This window comes from Eutrema salsugineum, unplaced genomic scaffold (assembly GCF_000478725.1).
Source record: "Eutrema salsugineum unplaced genomic scaffold, Eutsalg1_0 scaffold_1, whole genome shotgun sequence".
NCBI lineage: Eukaryota > Viridiplantae > Streptophyta > Magnoliopsida > Brassicales > Brassicaceae > Eutrema > Eutrema salsugineum.
The window spans coordinates 5383511-5397771 of NW_006256909.1; the positions used below are offsets into that span (position 1 = coordinate 5383511).

At 36.2% G+C, this 14261-nt stretch overlaps 4 protein-coding genes across 4 annotated transcripts; 1 reads left to right on the forward strand and 3 right to left on the reverse strand.

The window, feature by feature from the left end:
* Positions 1 to 23: 23 nt before the first annotated feature.
* Positions 24 to 3193, reverse strand: LOC18028153 (proton pump-interactor 1). The gene is made up of 7 exons (XM_024149455.1): positions 3073 to 3193; positions 2236 to 2624; positions 1946 to 2137; positions 1661 to 1840; positions 1374 to 1568; positions 667 to 1290; positions 24 to 578 (listed from the first exon to the last, which is right to left on the reverse strand). The coding sequence occupies exons 2-7, from the start codon at positions 2596 to 2598 to the stop codon at positions 273 to 275; spliced, it is 1860 nt and encodes a 619-aa protein (XP_024005223.1). The 5' UTR covers positions 2599 to 2624; positions 3073 to 3193; the 3' UTR covers positions 24 to 272.
* A 1145-nt stretch (positions 3194 to 4338) lies between these two features.
* On the reverse strand, positions 4339 to 6638 carry LOC18028154 (exosome complex component RRP41-like). Its single transcript, XM_006413006.2, has 8 exons — positions 6536 to 6638; positions 6255 to 6431; positions 6021 to 6099; positions 5800 to 5902; positions 5587 to 5707; positions 5228 to 5316; positions 4878 to 5027; positions 4339 to 4579 (listed from the first exon to the last, which is right to left on the reverse strand). Exons 2-8 carry the CDS (start codon positions 6391 to 6393, stop codon positions 4490 to 4492), a joined length of 771 nt encoding a protein of 256 aa, XP_006413069.1. The 5' UTR covers positions 6394 to 6431; positions 6536 to 6638; the 3' UTR covers positions 4339 to 4489.
* A 1720-nt stretch (positions 6639 to 8358) lies between these two features.
* LOC18028155 (beta-glucuronosyltransferase GlcAT14A) lies at positions 8359 to 10675 on the forward strand. Its single transcript, XM_024149456.1, has 5 exons — positions 8359 to 8413; positions 8860 to 9589; positions 9674 to 9749; positions 9836 to 9951; positions 10039 to 10675. Exons 2-5 carry the CDS (start codon positions 9016 to 9018, stop codon positions 10536 to 10538), a joined length of 1266 nt encoding a protein of 421 aa, XP_024005224.1. The 5' UTR covers positions 8359 to 8413; positions 8860 to 9015; the 3' UTR covers positions 10539 to 10675.
* Positions 10676 to 11560: 885 nt separating this feature from the next.
* On the reverse strand, positions 11561 to 13353 carry LOC18028156 (E3 ubiquitin-protein ligase RMA3). The gene is made up of 2 exons (XM_006413008.2): positions 13207 to 13353; positions 11561 to 12418 (listed from the first exon to the last, which is right to left on the reverse strand). Exon 2 carries the CDS (start codon positions 12403 to 12405, stop codon positions 11677 to 11679), a length of 729 nt encoding a protein of 242 aa, XP_006413071.1. The 5' UTR covers positions 12406 to 12418; positions 13207 to 13353; the 3' UTR covers positions 11561 to 11676.
* Between the last annotated feature and the right edge of the window lie 908 nt (positions 13354 to 14261).

The following is a 14261-nucleotide window of genomic DNA, read 5'->3' on the forward strand; positions in this document are numbered from 1 at the left end:
ATATCAAAACTCGGGCAGAACACTATAATCAAAGCTATAAAATGTAGTAACAAAAACTGTTTTCTTTCTTCAAAGTTAAAGCCTCAACAACAGAAGAGAAAAGAACAAAGAAGTAAAAAGTACTCAAAAGGGAAGAGTCTCTACTCGTATGTAAATGAGGCATAAGCTTAAGAGGTTTTTTAAGAGTCTCCTTCGCAAAAGAAGGCAAAAATCCCAGCTTTAAGAGATTCCAAACTACAACAACGCAGCCTCGCTTGATCACTACGTTCGATCTAGAGAACGTAGTAGTAACCCAAGACAAGAAGTATCAGTACCACAAGAGCAGCTGGAGCAGCCCAAACCCAGTAATTAGTCGACTTCTTACGCTTAAGGATTGCTCTCGGGAGCGTTTCTGGTCCTCTACTACGGATTCTGTTCCTTATCGGTTTCTCCTTTAAGACTTTTTCCTTCTGTGGTTTCTCCACCACTGGAGCTTCAATCTCTTCCTTCTCAGCCTCAGAAGCTTCTGGAACTTCCTCAGCATCAGCCTCGGCTTCTGTGTTGCCCCCGGTCTTCTTCTTGGCCTTCTTCTCTCGCTCCTGCAAGACACAAAAAGATGGAGAATTATTAGAATAGAAAAGAGAGAATGCAAAGAGCATTGATATACTATAGAAGAAGGGTAATTTCCTTTTTCTCTTTCTTCTCAGCTTCCTTTTGTGCTCTTATAGCAGCTTTAGCAGCAGCTTTCTCTGCCTGCTTCTTTTTCCTTTCCATAGCTTGCTTAGCTTTAGCAATCTCCTCTTGCTTTCTCATCTCTTTCACCGTAGCTTCATCTAACTTTTCTTCCTCTTCTTTCTGCGGCTTTCCAAGACCATATACTTCATCATCACCATCATCATCAACCACAACATTCTTTACTTTCACTGCATCTTTAACTTTCTCAGTCTTCTGAGCAACACTACCATCTGGTTTAGGTGCAGAAACTGGTTCCTCCTTTGGCTGCTGCTTTGCCTTAGCTTTCGGGACAACCTCGGTTTCAGAAGGCGCTGCCTTTGATGGTGGTGCCTCAGGAGCAAGCAGAGGCTTCTCTTCGGGGTTCCTCATCCGTCCATCTCGGCTCAGCTGCCTAGAATCAAGTGATGCCAAGATTCTCTTCTCGTAATCTTCTCTGAAGTTCTTCTTACTGCAGAAGAGGGAAACGAATTTCTCAACCTCCGCTTTGGAGAGAGCTTCAAGCTCGTTTATGTTCTTTTGTGCAGCCAACTCTCTAGCTTTGTTCAACACAGTACGGCCTTGGTAAAACCCAGAATTCTGTAAGAAACAGAAAAATTCCATCAATATTGCACAAAGCATTCTCCATAACAAGGAAATGCTCAAAGTATAAGTGTTTATACCGTCTCATCGCGTTGCTTCCTGAGCTCATGGATGTTTGAATAAGCTTTGTCCCTCTTCTCGCTCACAGTCTTCAGCTCATTCTCCAGTACCTGAATCTCATCTTTCGTTGCTTTCAACTTCTCACTCAGCTGATTAATCCTTGCTGAAATTGCTTGCCTCTCCTTCTTCACACCGTCCAAACCAGCACCCATTAACTGCAAAAAAGCATAACAAAAAGCGCATATAAAACAATCTCTACAGGCGATAACTGCAAGCAGCCACAGTACCCGACCACGACTTCTCTTACCTTAACTTGACCTTGGATATCATCTTTCTGACCCATAGATTCTTTGATTTTGGCTCTCACAGCCTCATGAGCAATGACCTTGTCTCTTGTACCTTCAAGCAGCCTGATCTCTTTGAGAAGCTGCTTCTCCTCGGTTAACGGAATGCTTTCGTGTTGAATCCGATATTGTAAGCTGTATATCTTCATTTTTTTCAACAAACCCAAGATAAATGAGAATCTAAAGCTATCTAACAAAGTAAAAAGAAAGGTCTCAAGATGTGTCTGAGTAAAAAACTAGTTTGTTACCATATTATTCAGCTCTTCCTCAGACGAACAGATAGCAGGCCCACGAGCACTCCCACCATCATTGCCCCTTAGCTTTCCCAGTGCTTGCTGCAATGGTTCCATTTCCTTTCTTTTCTCATCAAACATCGTGTTGAATCCTTGACGCTCTGACTTCAACGGGTCCAGCAAATCGAACAACTTTGATCTCTCCGTCTATGAATCACAGAAACTTCCACATCATTAAGAAACCAAATTAACGGAAAGTCAACACGACACACAACCATTCTTCTGAGTTCTCCCCAAAAACTTACCCTCTTTTCTTTCAACTTGTCCAAAACCGCACCCCGAGCCTTGTTCAACTTCTCAAGCTCTTTATCAGCTACGTCAAGCTTGGCCTTCGTTTTCGGGTCATCGTAATGACGGTATTTAACAAAGTAGAAAGAATGGATCTGCTTCGCCGCAGGCCACTCTTCTGCTGCATCTTTAGGCACATCGGAGATCAACACATTGTTATTATCTTCGCCTTTCTTGGGCGGCTCGCCGCCGAGTGAACCGAACTTGATGGAGGCTTTATCTCCTTTCCCTTGGGCCACCTTCCCGTTCGTCTCGGGTTTTCCTTCAAAAGGAGCTGGAACAACCTCAAATCCACCAGAGTTTACAACCTCAACGCCCATTTTGTCCGAAGCAAAAACAGAGGATCCTAATGCCCGTAAAAAACACCAATACGTCAGTGAAGAAAAGATTGGGATGCAAAAAAACTAAGCTTGGATATAATTCGGACGCTAAAACGAAAGCAAGGATTCGACTTTAAGGATCTATTGCGCAAAGATCTGCGACTTTAATTCAAAAGTGTTGAATTATTCATTGTTAAGACACAGATCATTGTGGGCATCAAATGCATATACAGACAACAAAGTACGAACAGCAGATTCACAAATAGAACAGGGAAAGATCAAACCTTTAACGCAGAGTCAAATCGAATCAAACGGGAATCAAATCAATTGTCGGAAGTCAAATTAGGTAGAGATCAGAGAGCGATCAAATGATTCAGAAGAGGACGAAAATATGAAATTAACCGAAGCAAATCAAAGTCAAACAGGTGTTACAACACAAATTTCAATAAGAAAGAGAAGGAAATGAAGGGATACCGTGAAAAGGAGAGAGGTAGAGAAATGGGAGATCTGAGGAAGATAACCGAAGAAGACCCTTTTAGAGAAAAAATGGTCGCTATAGCTTTTCCTGCCTAAGGTTTTTTTTTTTTTTTTGGTTAATAAAATGGAAAACCTTTGGGGTCAGATCTCCATCTAAATATATCTTGGATTTTTTAATTTTTTTTTTCTTTTAGGAGGAAACCCCACGAATTGCATCTTCTCTCTCTCATTAAAATCAGATACAATTTTACTAAAGTGGTAAATATTTACTCTCGTATCGACTGAAAACTCTCATTTGGGCCACATTCCTACTTTCCTTCTTGTTTGTTCATATTTGTCTTTTAACCTTTTTCCAGCATTGATACAAATAGTTAAGGGGGAATGGTCTTGAAAGTTGTAAAAATTTAGTGAATTTCTTTGAAAGAGTAAAGATTTTTTTAAAGATTCCTTAAGTTTTATCTATTTGAATGACTCAACTTTAACTTATAAGTTATAACTTTAGTTAGCCCTTTTTGGCTAAAAGTTTAATTAGCCTTAAATTACATTTTTTAATCATTTTATTTTAGTAACATTTTCGAATTACACGTTTTTATATGGCCAAAGTTGTACAATCAGGGAGAGGTGATGGTCACGGGACTTGTGATGGTAAATATTTTTCTTTTAGAATCTTAACAAGAAGCAAAAAAAAAAAAAAAAAGAGACAAAAATGGGAAGAGGTGGAGAAGAAAGAAACAGTTGTTAGTTGGTGTTGAAAACGTGGGAAGTCTTCTCTGGCGTTAGAAAGACTCTGAGGGTACAACTGTCCACTTTCAAGTGACACACGTCTTCTCTTCTCTTCTCTCTCTGTTTGTGAATTTTATCACAACTAGTCATGCGGATTAGATTCTTTGCATCGTACCTACATGAGCTGCAGTTCAAGTTCAGACGTAAGCTGAAATGACCCAACTACCCTCCTTCCTCATCTCCCCCAAACTTGTCAAGTTGAACAAGTAGACATATTTTTTATTTTTTTATATTTTAAATGAAGCAAAATCAAGTTTTCTGTCTACACCATTCTTGGTATCATTGCATTTACGTATAAAATAGAATATTTGGCTTACTATAGATTGAAATATAGCAAAAGAACGATTCTGTATGTTTCTGTTTAAATCTGAAGTTAAATCAAACTGGTTTAACTTATTAGATATTTAGTAAATGTTAGACGGGACACACTATTCTATTGGACACAAAATTAAAGTTTTCGACACCATAGGCTCATATCAATTGGGATACAAAATTGGATTCATTTCATAACTAAAGATCTAGCCCCATCAAATCTCATGTGAAAAGAAATACATCGGTTTTAACTACAGCTTATCCAGTTTCATACTATCGCTCAGCTACGATTTAAAATCCATTACATCTTTGATTATGTTCATTCATCGGAGGCTGAAGCAGCCTGTTTCAGACAATCCCGCATGATCTCTCCAAGTTTTGAACAAGCATCCAAGCAAAGCTGCATTGCCTGCAATTTAAAAAAAAAAAATGTTTGTACATAAGCTCCAATGACCCAATTATTTCATAATTAAGTGCTAAGCTAGGCACACAGACCCTTTTTGCCGAATTTGCGAAAAAAATATGTATGAACATGCTAAACTTCAATTCGTGCTTCAGAACGATAATGATACAGTCTAATTAACCAATCTCATGTGATTTCAAACAAGAGAAGTAGTTGAACAACATTAATAGTGAGAAAAGGAAGATGTTTGTCTCTAACAATGAGCATCAATTAAAGGAACAACATATGCTATTTCAAGGTATACCTCGTTAATATTAGGCGTTGTCCATTCACCAGTGATGGTTAGCTGAGTGATTTCATAACGAGATGGCATGCACGTCATCGTAAAGCTTCCATCTTCACAGCCTTCCTCTTCTGTAACCGGGTCAATCATAAGGCTTTTGCCTATGCAAGACTTTGAAAATTGCAGAGGAATAATTTCTCAGTCAGTGTTTCAAAATAAAGAATTAAGAGACAGCTGTAAGCTTATTTGTCTAAAAATTAACCACATGACGCCCTCGTTCATTTCAATGCATGCGTTACTTTCACCTAAATACTAATAAATTTAAGAGAGAACGCCCAGGAATTGGTGCAACTGTTGTAACATACACATACCACTGAAACAGCTGTGATCAAGTCATACATCATAATCCCGGCATCTACTAGAGCAAGACTTGCACATGATATCACAACAGGGAGGTCACCTGCAATACAATACCATTCGAGAAAGTCAGAAAATGCCAAAAAAAAAAGCAAGCATATAATAACAATATGGTCTTCTTTCCCAGACAAGAAAATAGCAACAGTTTGCTTCCATAATCAATAACACGAGCACCAATGTCCAGAGAACCAGTAAGCAATCACCAAATGCTCTTCCAAGGAAATCCTATTTTGCTTTTTCTGGTTGAAGTATTTTGACAGCACTGAAGAATTTATTAAGAGACTATAAGAATGTACAGTGTCATGAGACTTACTGCCTCCAGATTCAAGCACCAATGCAAAAACATCAACAGTTGTCTTTGGAAACGTCTCTGTCATTATAACGCCTTCCAACGCTTTGTGTAGCATCGATGAGTACTCTTTGTGATCAGTTCCCTGAAAACAAACCACAATGAATAACTAATTTGATGAAACTAAACGAAATATAACAAATCCGGGGTTACAATAACACGATAAAACTCACAAACCTGCCCAGCACTTGGGGAAGCAAACGTTGTATAGCTAACATTGCAATTCAATCTACCAACATCACTATAAACCATTGCTTTCTTACTCTCCCTTGGCCCAAAACTAAATTTCGAACAACAAACCAAAAACACAGAACAGAATTAGCTGACAGAAAAGAAAACGTTAAAGCAAATCCTGAAATTAGACACTGCGTATAAGTATTATAGCTGATAAAACTCACACTGAAACAATGACTTTTGTGTTCCCAAACTCAGCATAAGCAGAACCAGAAGCAGAACTCACAGCACCGGTTTGAAGTACTGAAAAAAGAAACATTTTTCCACAAAAGAAGTAACTTTCAAATTTAGTTTAGTCTCACAAAACAGCCCTTTCAGTAGATTCATTCAGAGATATTTGAAATCTTCACGAATCGTATCTGAAATCTTTCAGGAAAGAAAGGGAATTAGGGTTTTACAGGCAGGTCGACATTGGTGGAATCCACGGCCATCAGGACGAGTCCAATCGAGGTCGGAATCCTTGAAAATAGGAGGGCGAGTTCTCGCGACGATTTTTGGTGAATACGTTGAAGTTGCGGCTCCAGGTTTTGATGCCATTATACTGCGATCAAGCTAACAAAATCGAATCTTGAGTCCTGACAATCAATCGATTCAGCAAAAAAAGAGGTCGCAATGAGGTGAATCCCAGTTCAAAATGCGAGAGAAGTATTGATGTGTGAAGGATACTGAAGAAATCTACCTGAGGGTTTTAGAGAGATGGAATGCGGCGGCGAGCGAGGAAGAACGACAAAGACCGCCGTTGAAGATTTAGGGTTTAGCGAAAACAAAGAAAATAACAGAATAGAACGGTAATTTGTATCTTTGTATTCAAATAACCTTAAAGTTTTATTTGTATTTAATTTAACCAACCATCATGAGATTCATGACCCACACGAAAAATAATCTTTGGCGTAGCAAATGTCTTAAAATTCATTTGGAAGCATTCTAAGGAATTCAATACTACTTTTAAACATCACAAACATTTATTTAAACATGTATGATACATAATCACATCAAATGCCACTATTTTTTTTTTTGGTTTGATCTTTATGAGTGATTTAAGTATATAACTATGGTTGTTTACAAAATTAGGTGTATAGGAAAGTTTATTTGAAAATTAGTAAATTAGGAAAGAGAAAACAAATTTATCTCAAAAAACAGTTTTCCTAATTTAAATAATTACAAAAATGCCATTGGTTTATAAACTGATTTTTTTGATAGAATGAAATGATGACACTGTACATCATATGATCGAAGTTATTGTTCATCTGATTCAAAAACAACTATTCATTACCAAAAACGTGTTGTTAATATGTTAACAATTATTATATTAACATGTTATCAATAATTATACGTTATATACTATTCGTTAACATATTTAACATAATAACAATTATATATGTTAACATGATAACAATAATATATGATATTTGTAACATATTAACAATAATATCTGATGATAATTATAACGTGATAACAAAAATATCTAATAATTATAACGTGATAACAAGAATATCTGATACTTATAACATGCTAACATATAGTAAATCTGGATATTATTTGTGTTAACTTTGTAATGATAACTTTGTTAAGACAATATTGATGTTTTTCAATTTATACAGTATATTTACGAATAATAATTGCAAAGTTAACATGATAACATTGTTAGAGGCATTAACAGCATATGAAAACGAATGTACTAAAGAGATTTGTGAAAAGATGAGACTTGTGGTATTCTTTTTTGTATTTTGTTTATTGTTATAATCTTAAAGTTTATAATGGTTCATTCGGTGGTATACATTTTTGTTTGTTAGAGAGAAGAAAATTAGAAAGAGAGAAAGATAGATATTAAGAAAGGAGTGTTGAGTAAATTCTCATTTAAAAACACTGTAGGAAAAATGTTTCATAAAGTGTCACATAATTTGAACATTATCTATGGTCATTTAGTGGTAATATTCTTTATCAAATGCCACTATTTAAAAAATAGTGTTTCCATTTTCTAAAAGATGCCTATATTTTTTTTTTGTTAAAGGAAGATGCCTATATATATACATACATATACTGTATGTATATATAAAATGATAATCTGCTTGATCATACGATGATTCACGTTTGACATAGCATTTATTTTTGCCACTTCCCATTTACATTTTATTAACGTTTTGTCCAATACATTACTTTTTCACGTTTGATGTTAACGCATTTTTTTCTTTGAACATCCTAATGTAGCTGATATGGTAAGTAAAAATATTTAATGCTATTTATGCACTTAATTAACAACACAGATCAAAATCAAAGACTCCCAATAAAAAGTCAAAGAGAACGCACCATTCTGGGAAGTGAATTAAAACTTAAAAACGAAAACATCTGTGTGGTCTGTATAACCGAAATCTAGAAGAACCATATATATCTCTCAGATTTCTTTCTTTATCTATTTTCTAGATAAAAAAAAATGTTATTTACATTTTTATTAATAAATCCTCGTTTCAAATAATTCTTAGGGTCCTCCTGGATAGTGAACTGCGCCCAGAGCTTTTAACATTCTAGCGTCATCAAATCCTGGAAAATTTAGAATCAGGTTTATTTTTTGTTTCCTCATGATGATCACTTTTTTACGTTTTCCAATTTGTTTTTATATATATATATATATAGAAATGGAGCTTTTCTTATTTTTAGACAGCTCAGATTTGTCTTTTCGATCTATTTTATTATAAGATCGGCTCATACTTGTGATCACGTCGTTAATTAGGATTCATCAATCCCCTGTTTTTTCTTTTTCTTTTTGTTCCTCATCGATTATTTGGGGATAATTTTTTATTCAAGTTGATGTATATATATTTTAATTTTGTCAAAAACATGTTCAGAATCAACTATGAAATTTAAGGTTAGTTAGCTTCTTTCTTATGTTTTTAAAAGAAGGTAAGGAATCCAAAACTTTGTCTGGTTTTTTTTTTGGATGCATTGATCAATATAGATCTCTGATTATGTAACAATTCAGTTTTTAATTGGTCTTATTTGGCGTAGGCTAGGGGCAATCTGCAATCTGCATGTGTAAAAGAAGGATCTTGCTTATCTCAGGAGGATCCTACAAGATCAAAGTTACGTTTTGGCTTCGTTTGTTGACCTAATCTTCTGCAAAACCGCTCGTGTTCAGAGATCCTATGAGAAGCCTCTTCGACGATGGCGTCCACGAACTCAGAGAAGAGATGGATTTTCCCTCTAGCAATGGCTTTGTTCATGTTCATATTCCTTGCAGCTGCATCTTTCAACATGGGTCTCCTCTCTTCCGTGCGTTCCATTAACTCACTCATCTTCTCCTCCAATCTATCATCCGCAAACGAAACAACTGCCAAATTCGCAGAGTCAAAGTTAAACCAGTCCTCTTCGCATCCTCCTCCAGTACAATCTAGCCCTCGCTTTGGTTATCTAGTTTCAGGGTCAAGAGGTGACTTAGAGTCTCTTTGGAGGGTGTTGAGAGCATTGTACCATCCTAGGAATCAATACGTTGTTCATCTCGATCTCGAGTCTCCTGCTGAGGAGAGGCTTGAGCTAGCTAAACGTGTGAGGGAAGATCCTGTTTTTATCGACGTTGGGAATGTTCACATGATCACAAAGGCTAACCTCGTTACATATCGAGGACCTACAATGGTGGCTAATACGCTCCACGCTTGTGCCATTCTCTTGAAGCAGAGTAAAGATTGGGATTGGTTCATCAATCTCAGCGCCTCGGATTATCCTCTAGTGACTCAAGATGGTATGTATATATATGTCTATCGTCTCTTTTGTATATCGAATACTATCTGCATGTGTTCATCAATGCTCATTTTCATGCTTGCAGATCTTATTCATACATTCTCAGGGCTGGACCCGAACCTCAACTTTATCGACCACACTAGCAAGCTAGGATGGAAAGAGTAATGATTCTTATTATCAATATTTGTCTGTATAATACTACTTTGCTTTCTGTTTAATCCAAATGGCATTTTTCATTTTCTTGCAGAGATAAACGAGCAAAGCCATTGATCATAGACCCAGGGCTTTACTCAACAAAAAAATCAGATGTCTTCTGGGTTACACCACGTAGAACCATGCCAACTGCATTCAAACTATTCACCGGTAATTAGTGTTACTAATCAGTAATAAGCAATGGTTATGAAAAATGGTGTGACTAATGTATATATGTAATTTGGCTGAAACTCTTAGGTTCCGCTTGGATGGTCTTATCACGGTCGTTTGTAGAATATTGCATTTGGGGATGGGACAATCTTCCACGGACACTTCTGATGTATTACACAAATTTCCTCTCTACACCAGAAGGTTATTTCCACACTGTGATCTGCAACGCACCAGATTACTCGACCACCGTGGTCAACCACGACCTGCATTACATCTCCTGGGACCGTCCTCCAAAACAACATCCTCGTACGCTCAACATCAACGATACAGAGAGGATGATTGCAAGCGGAGCTGCGTTTGCTCGAAAATTCAGACACAATGATCCTGCTTTGGACAAGATCGATACAGAGCTGCTCCGTAGAGGTAATGGGAACTTCACACCTGGTGGTTGGTGTGCAGGCGAACTGAAATGCTCTAGGGTTGGTGATCCTTCAAATATCAAACCGGGTCCTGGAGCTAACCGGCTACGAGCGCTTGTTCACAGACTTGTTTTTACATCTAAATTGGCTCAAAGACAATGTAGATAAGGCTCAATGCGTTTTGCAGCTGAATGCACACGCAGCGGACATTAAGGGTTGATTTCTGTTTAGATGTTTTCTGTTTAGATATTTTTGCAAAGTGACAAATATTGTAGAGATTGTCACTATTCGAAGCCAGAATAATACATCACTTATTCCTTTCACCATTTAAACTTACGCTATATTTTTTTCTCACCAAAAATGTTTTCTACATATTCCACAACACGAATACATTATATAGTTTTTTCACTTTGCTTGTAAAAATGTTTTCCAGAATATCAACATTAACAAAAAAGCACAAAAAAATACGCAATTTTTTTTTTGATTTATTGTACTTTGATTAGTAAGTTACGACATTCATCAAACAAACTACTGTATATATGATGAATATTTTAGAAGTATTTTTAATTATTTGTAAGTTTTGCATAAACTGATAAAAATGTAATGAAGAAAATGTGTTTACTGTATTTATTTATGTTAACTTTTAGATATGATAATATTGTGGGTGATATGTTTACATATTCATCAACTAAACATTTAAATTTATAAATTAATATATATATATATATATGATCTTAAGATTAAAAACGACATATTACTAAAAATTTATTATTTATATTTAAATCACAAATAAATCCATTTGACCATCAAATTTGAGTGGAGAAAACTCAATTATATGGAAAAAAATGATCAAAGTAACTGAACAGAGGAAAAAAATAATGGGGCAAATATATTATTTGATATCGAAACCAAGAATTTTATGTGAGTTATTTCTAAAGTGAACCCTTTAGAAGTTCCGGTATTTTGGGTCCATTATCGACATATAAGGGTCATATTATATACTAGGAGGACAAATGAAAATACATGTATCTGATAGAAGATGGGTAACTCAACAACAGGTAGAAAAAACAGATGATCAAGTGTTCATATGCTTCTCCAACACATATATGGTTCATCAATATTAGACAAGCACTTATATTTATAGATATGCAATACACAGCGAGCAATTGGCCTGCAATTTGAGACCTAACTTGGAACAATAGTGTCTGTTGTTATTATACCACAGCGACTTTGACTTTTACAGCCTATTTACATGACAAACTATACAAAAGGAGAGAAAAAGAAAGAGACAGAGAGAGAGAGAGAGCTAGAAGAGAAGGAGGCAAAGGATGATGCAGCAAAGGAAGAATATCGATACCCGATTAAGAGATTTCTCACGCTGCATCATCCTCTGGCTTTGGTAAGGCTGAGCTATTGTGTTTGTGAAGGTTCCAAATATCCTGGTGTAGACCATGTCCCCAAACATTCCAATCACCGGGTATAGAAAACTCATCATTACTGCATTGGCCAGGTCGGTTGATTCTGTTGTGGTGAAGCCACGAGGTGAATACTGGTGGTTATGAAATGTTGGAGACAGAGTTTGATGTTGCAAGCTTGGGTTCAGAGAAGCTTCTGAGGTGATTGGATTGTAGAAGGTCGATGGAGCGGGTCTGCGTGGTATTTCTGTGGACACTGAGTCTAGTTTCTTGGAGCCAAACGTGGAAGAAGGCGAAGACATGCCCCTTCCATAGAGAGGAACCAATGAAGTGATAGTAATGTTGGATTTGCAGACTGGACAGTTGTTCTGGTGCTGATCAATGGAGATAGAAGATAACTGAACATGTAACCACCTGTAAATGCAAGGCCAACAGAAAAGGTGTCCGCAGAGAGTGACGACCGGATCATGGGCCGTGTCTAGACAGATGTTGCAATCAAAACAGCCACTTTCATTAGCTTGGTCTCCCGTTAGACCTGTGATGAGATTAGGTTTTTGTTTGACTAAAAAGCCATCGTCATATGACTCTTGAGCATTAGACCTGAAGAAGTTTCCTTCCATGAGAGGTAAAATCCTGTTCAAGAAAAAAAAATATAATATTGTCAGCTCTGCATATTACATATTGGAAATAAACAATAATCCATAACAAAAGAATACGTATTTGGCACAAGACAAAAGTTGAAACAAAATACATATTCGGGTCACTAAAGAGCTCAACTAACAGGTATATAAACCTCATGAAAAGAAGCTAGCTCTACAGTTGATGCAGATACATTACATATAATCAACAGTTAACTATATGCATCGCAGCATTAGATGTACCAAGAAGTTTGCCAAATATTCGATTTCATTAGCATACAAACCTGTGTTTTGACTTATTAGGTTTCATGCTACTCATGGGTTCTGTGAAATGATGGGTTCTCTAAGCTAGGTTTGAGGAAAACCAATAAGAGGAAACTAAACGAAAAGTGAGCCTATTCTCAAGATCTTTCAACCCCAACCTCATTGACTTGTGCGTCTAAAGGTAAAATCTTAAAAAGCAATCTAAAGAGATTGCGAGAATCCCATTTGCTAAAAACCACAACCTTGCTATAAGATAACATTCTGGGTCATCATAATCAAGATATTCTTGTCTTCAATCCAGGCAAATCAATAAGGGGAAAACAAGGATTCACATTTCAATCCCCTGGGCCGAAAACCCCCCCAAATTTCCCATTTTTTTCCGAATTCCAGAAAGAGAGAGACTAACAAATAAATCAGGACCCTAAATCATCCATTTACATGCCGTGAGACAGAAGAACCAATGAATCAACAACAATAGCTAAAGAGAATCCACACCAAGACAGATGATGAAGAACCTACCGAGTCGGAGACGAGGAAAACGCTATGTTTATGATGATGATGAAACTCGAAAATCGCAACAGAGAGGGATTTCGATGATGATGATAATGGAGGTTTTAAAGGCAGCGACGGTGATGGCTTCGTCTTCGTCTTCGTCTTTGTTTAGCTTTTTTTTATTACCAAAAAAAATTAAAAATATCTTAAAGGTTCGATTTTTTTGGTTCTTTTTAAATTGGATAGCTTTTGAAAAGGATAATGATGTATCTAAATATCTTACCATCCACTCATGTCGGGGGTTAAATCGTGTTTAAATCTTTAACAATTAAAATTAGAATTAAGTTTTCCCAAAAAAAGGTAATCACTATGATTTGGTTTGCAACAACAAAATAAAAACTTATATATAATTTCGTAACAAAAGCAAAAAAAAGTATAAAAAAAAACTTTTAAACCAGCAAGACATTCATCAGCAAGAGAACACAATGCACCAAGGTTCATAACATTATCTTAAGTTAATCACAAATGACATCCATATAGTATGACTAAAGCTTTTTGGATATATGAGAAGCAACTAGAGTAGAGCGCCAGACAATTTATTGTTTGCGTCCTTGATATAACACAAAAACGTTTATTACCAAAACATGCATAGGTATTAGGTAGATAGAAGAGGCTAGAAAATGCTTGAAAAAAAAAAAACAAAAACAGAAGAGACTAGGGAATCACATCGGTTTAGGCTGACCTTAGAGTTTGTGGTAAAAAAATACTTAATTTTTTAGGTATTGGCTTCGGATTATGTTTGTTCTTTTTTCTTTCAATATCGGGTATTATCGATCTTGATATAATATGCAATGCAACAATTAAACCTATGTTTTCTACAAGTCTATAATATGAATTATATCAAATGAAACTAACAGAAACATGTCCTTCACATTTTTCCAAAACATATCATAAAATACTCCAAGGTATATTAAATATTCTCTAAGGTGAATGTCTTTTGGAGTTAAGATGTCAGGCGATTCTGAGGTTTTGGGTCTTACAATGCTTTGGATCATGTCTTAGATTGCACAAACGTTGTAACT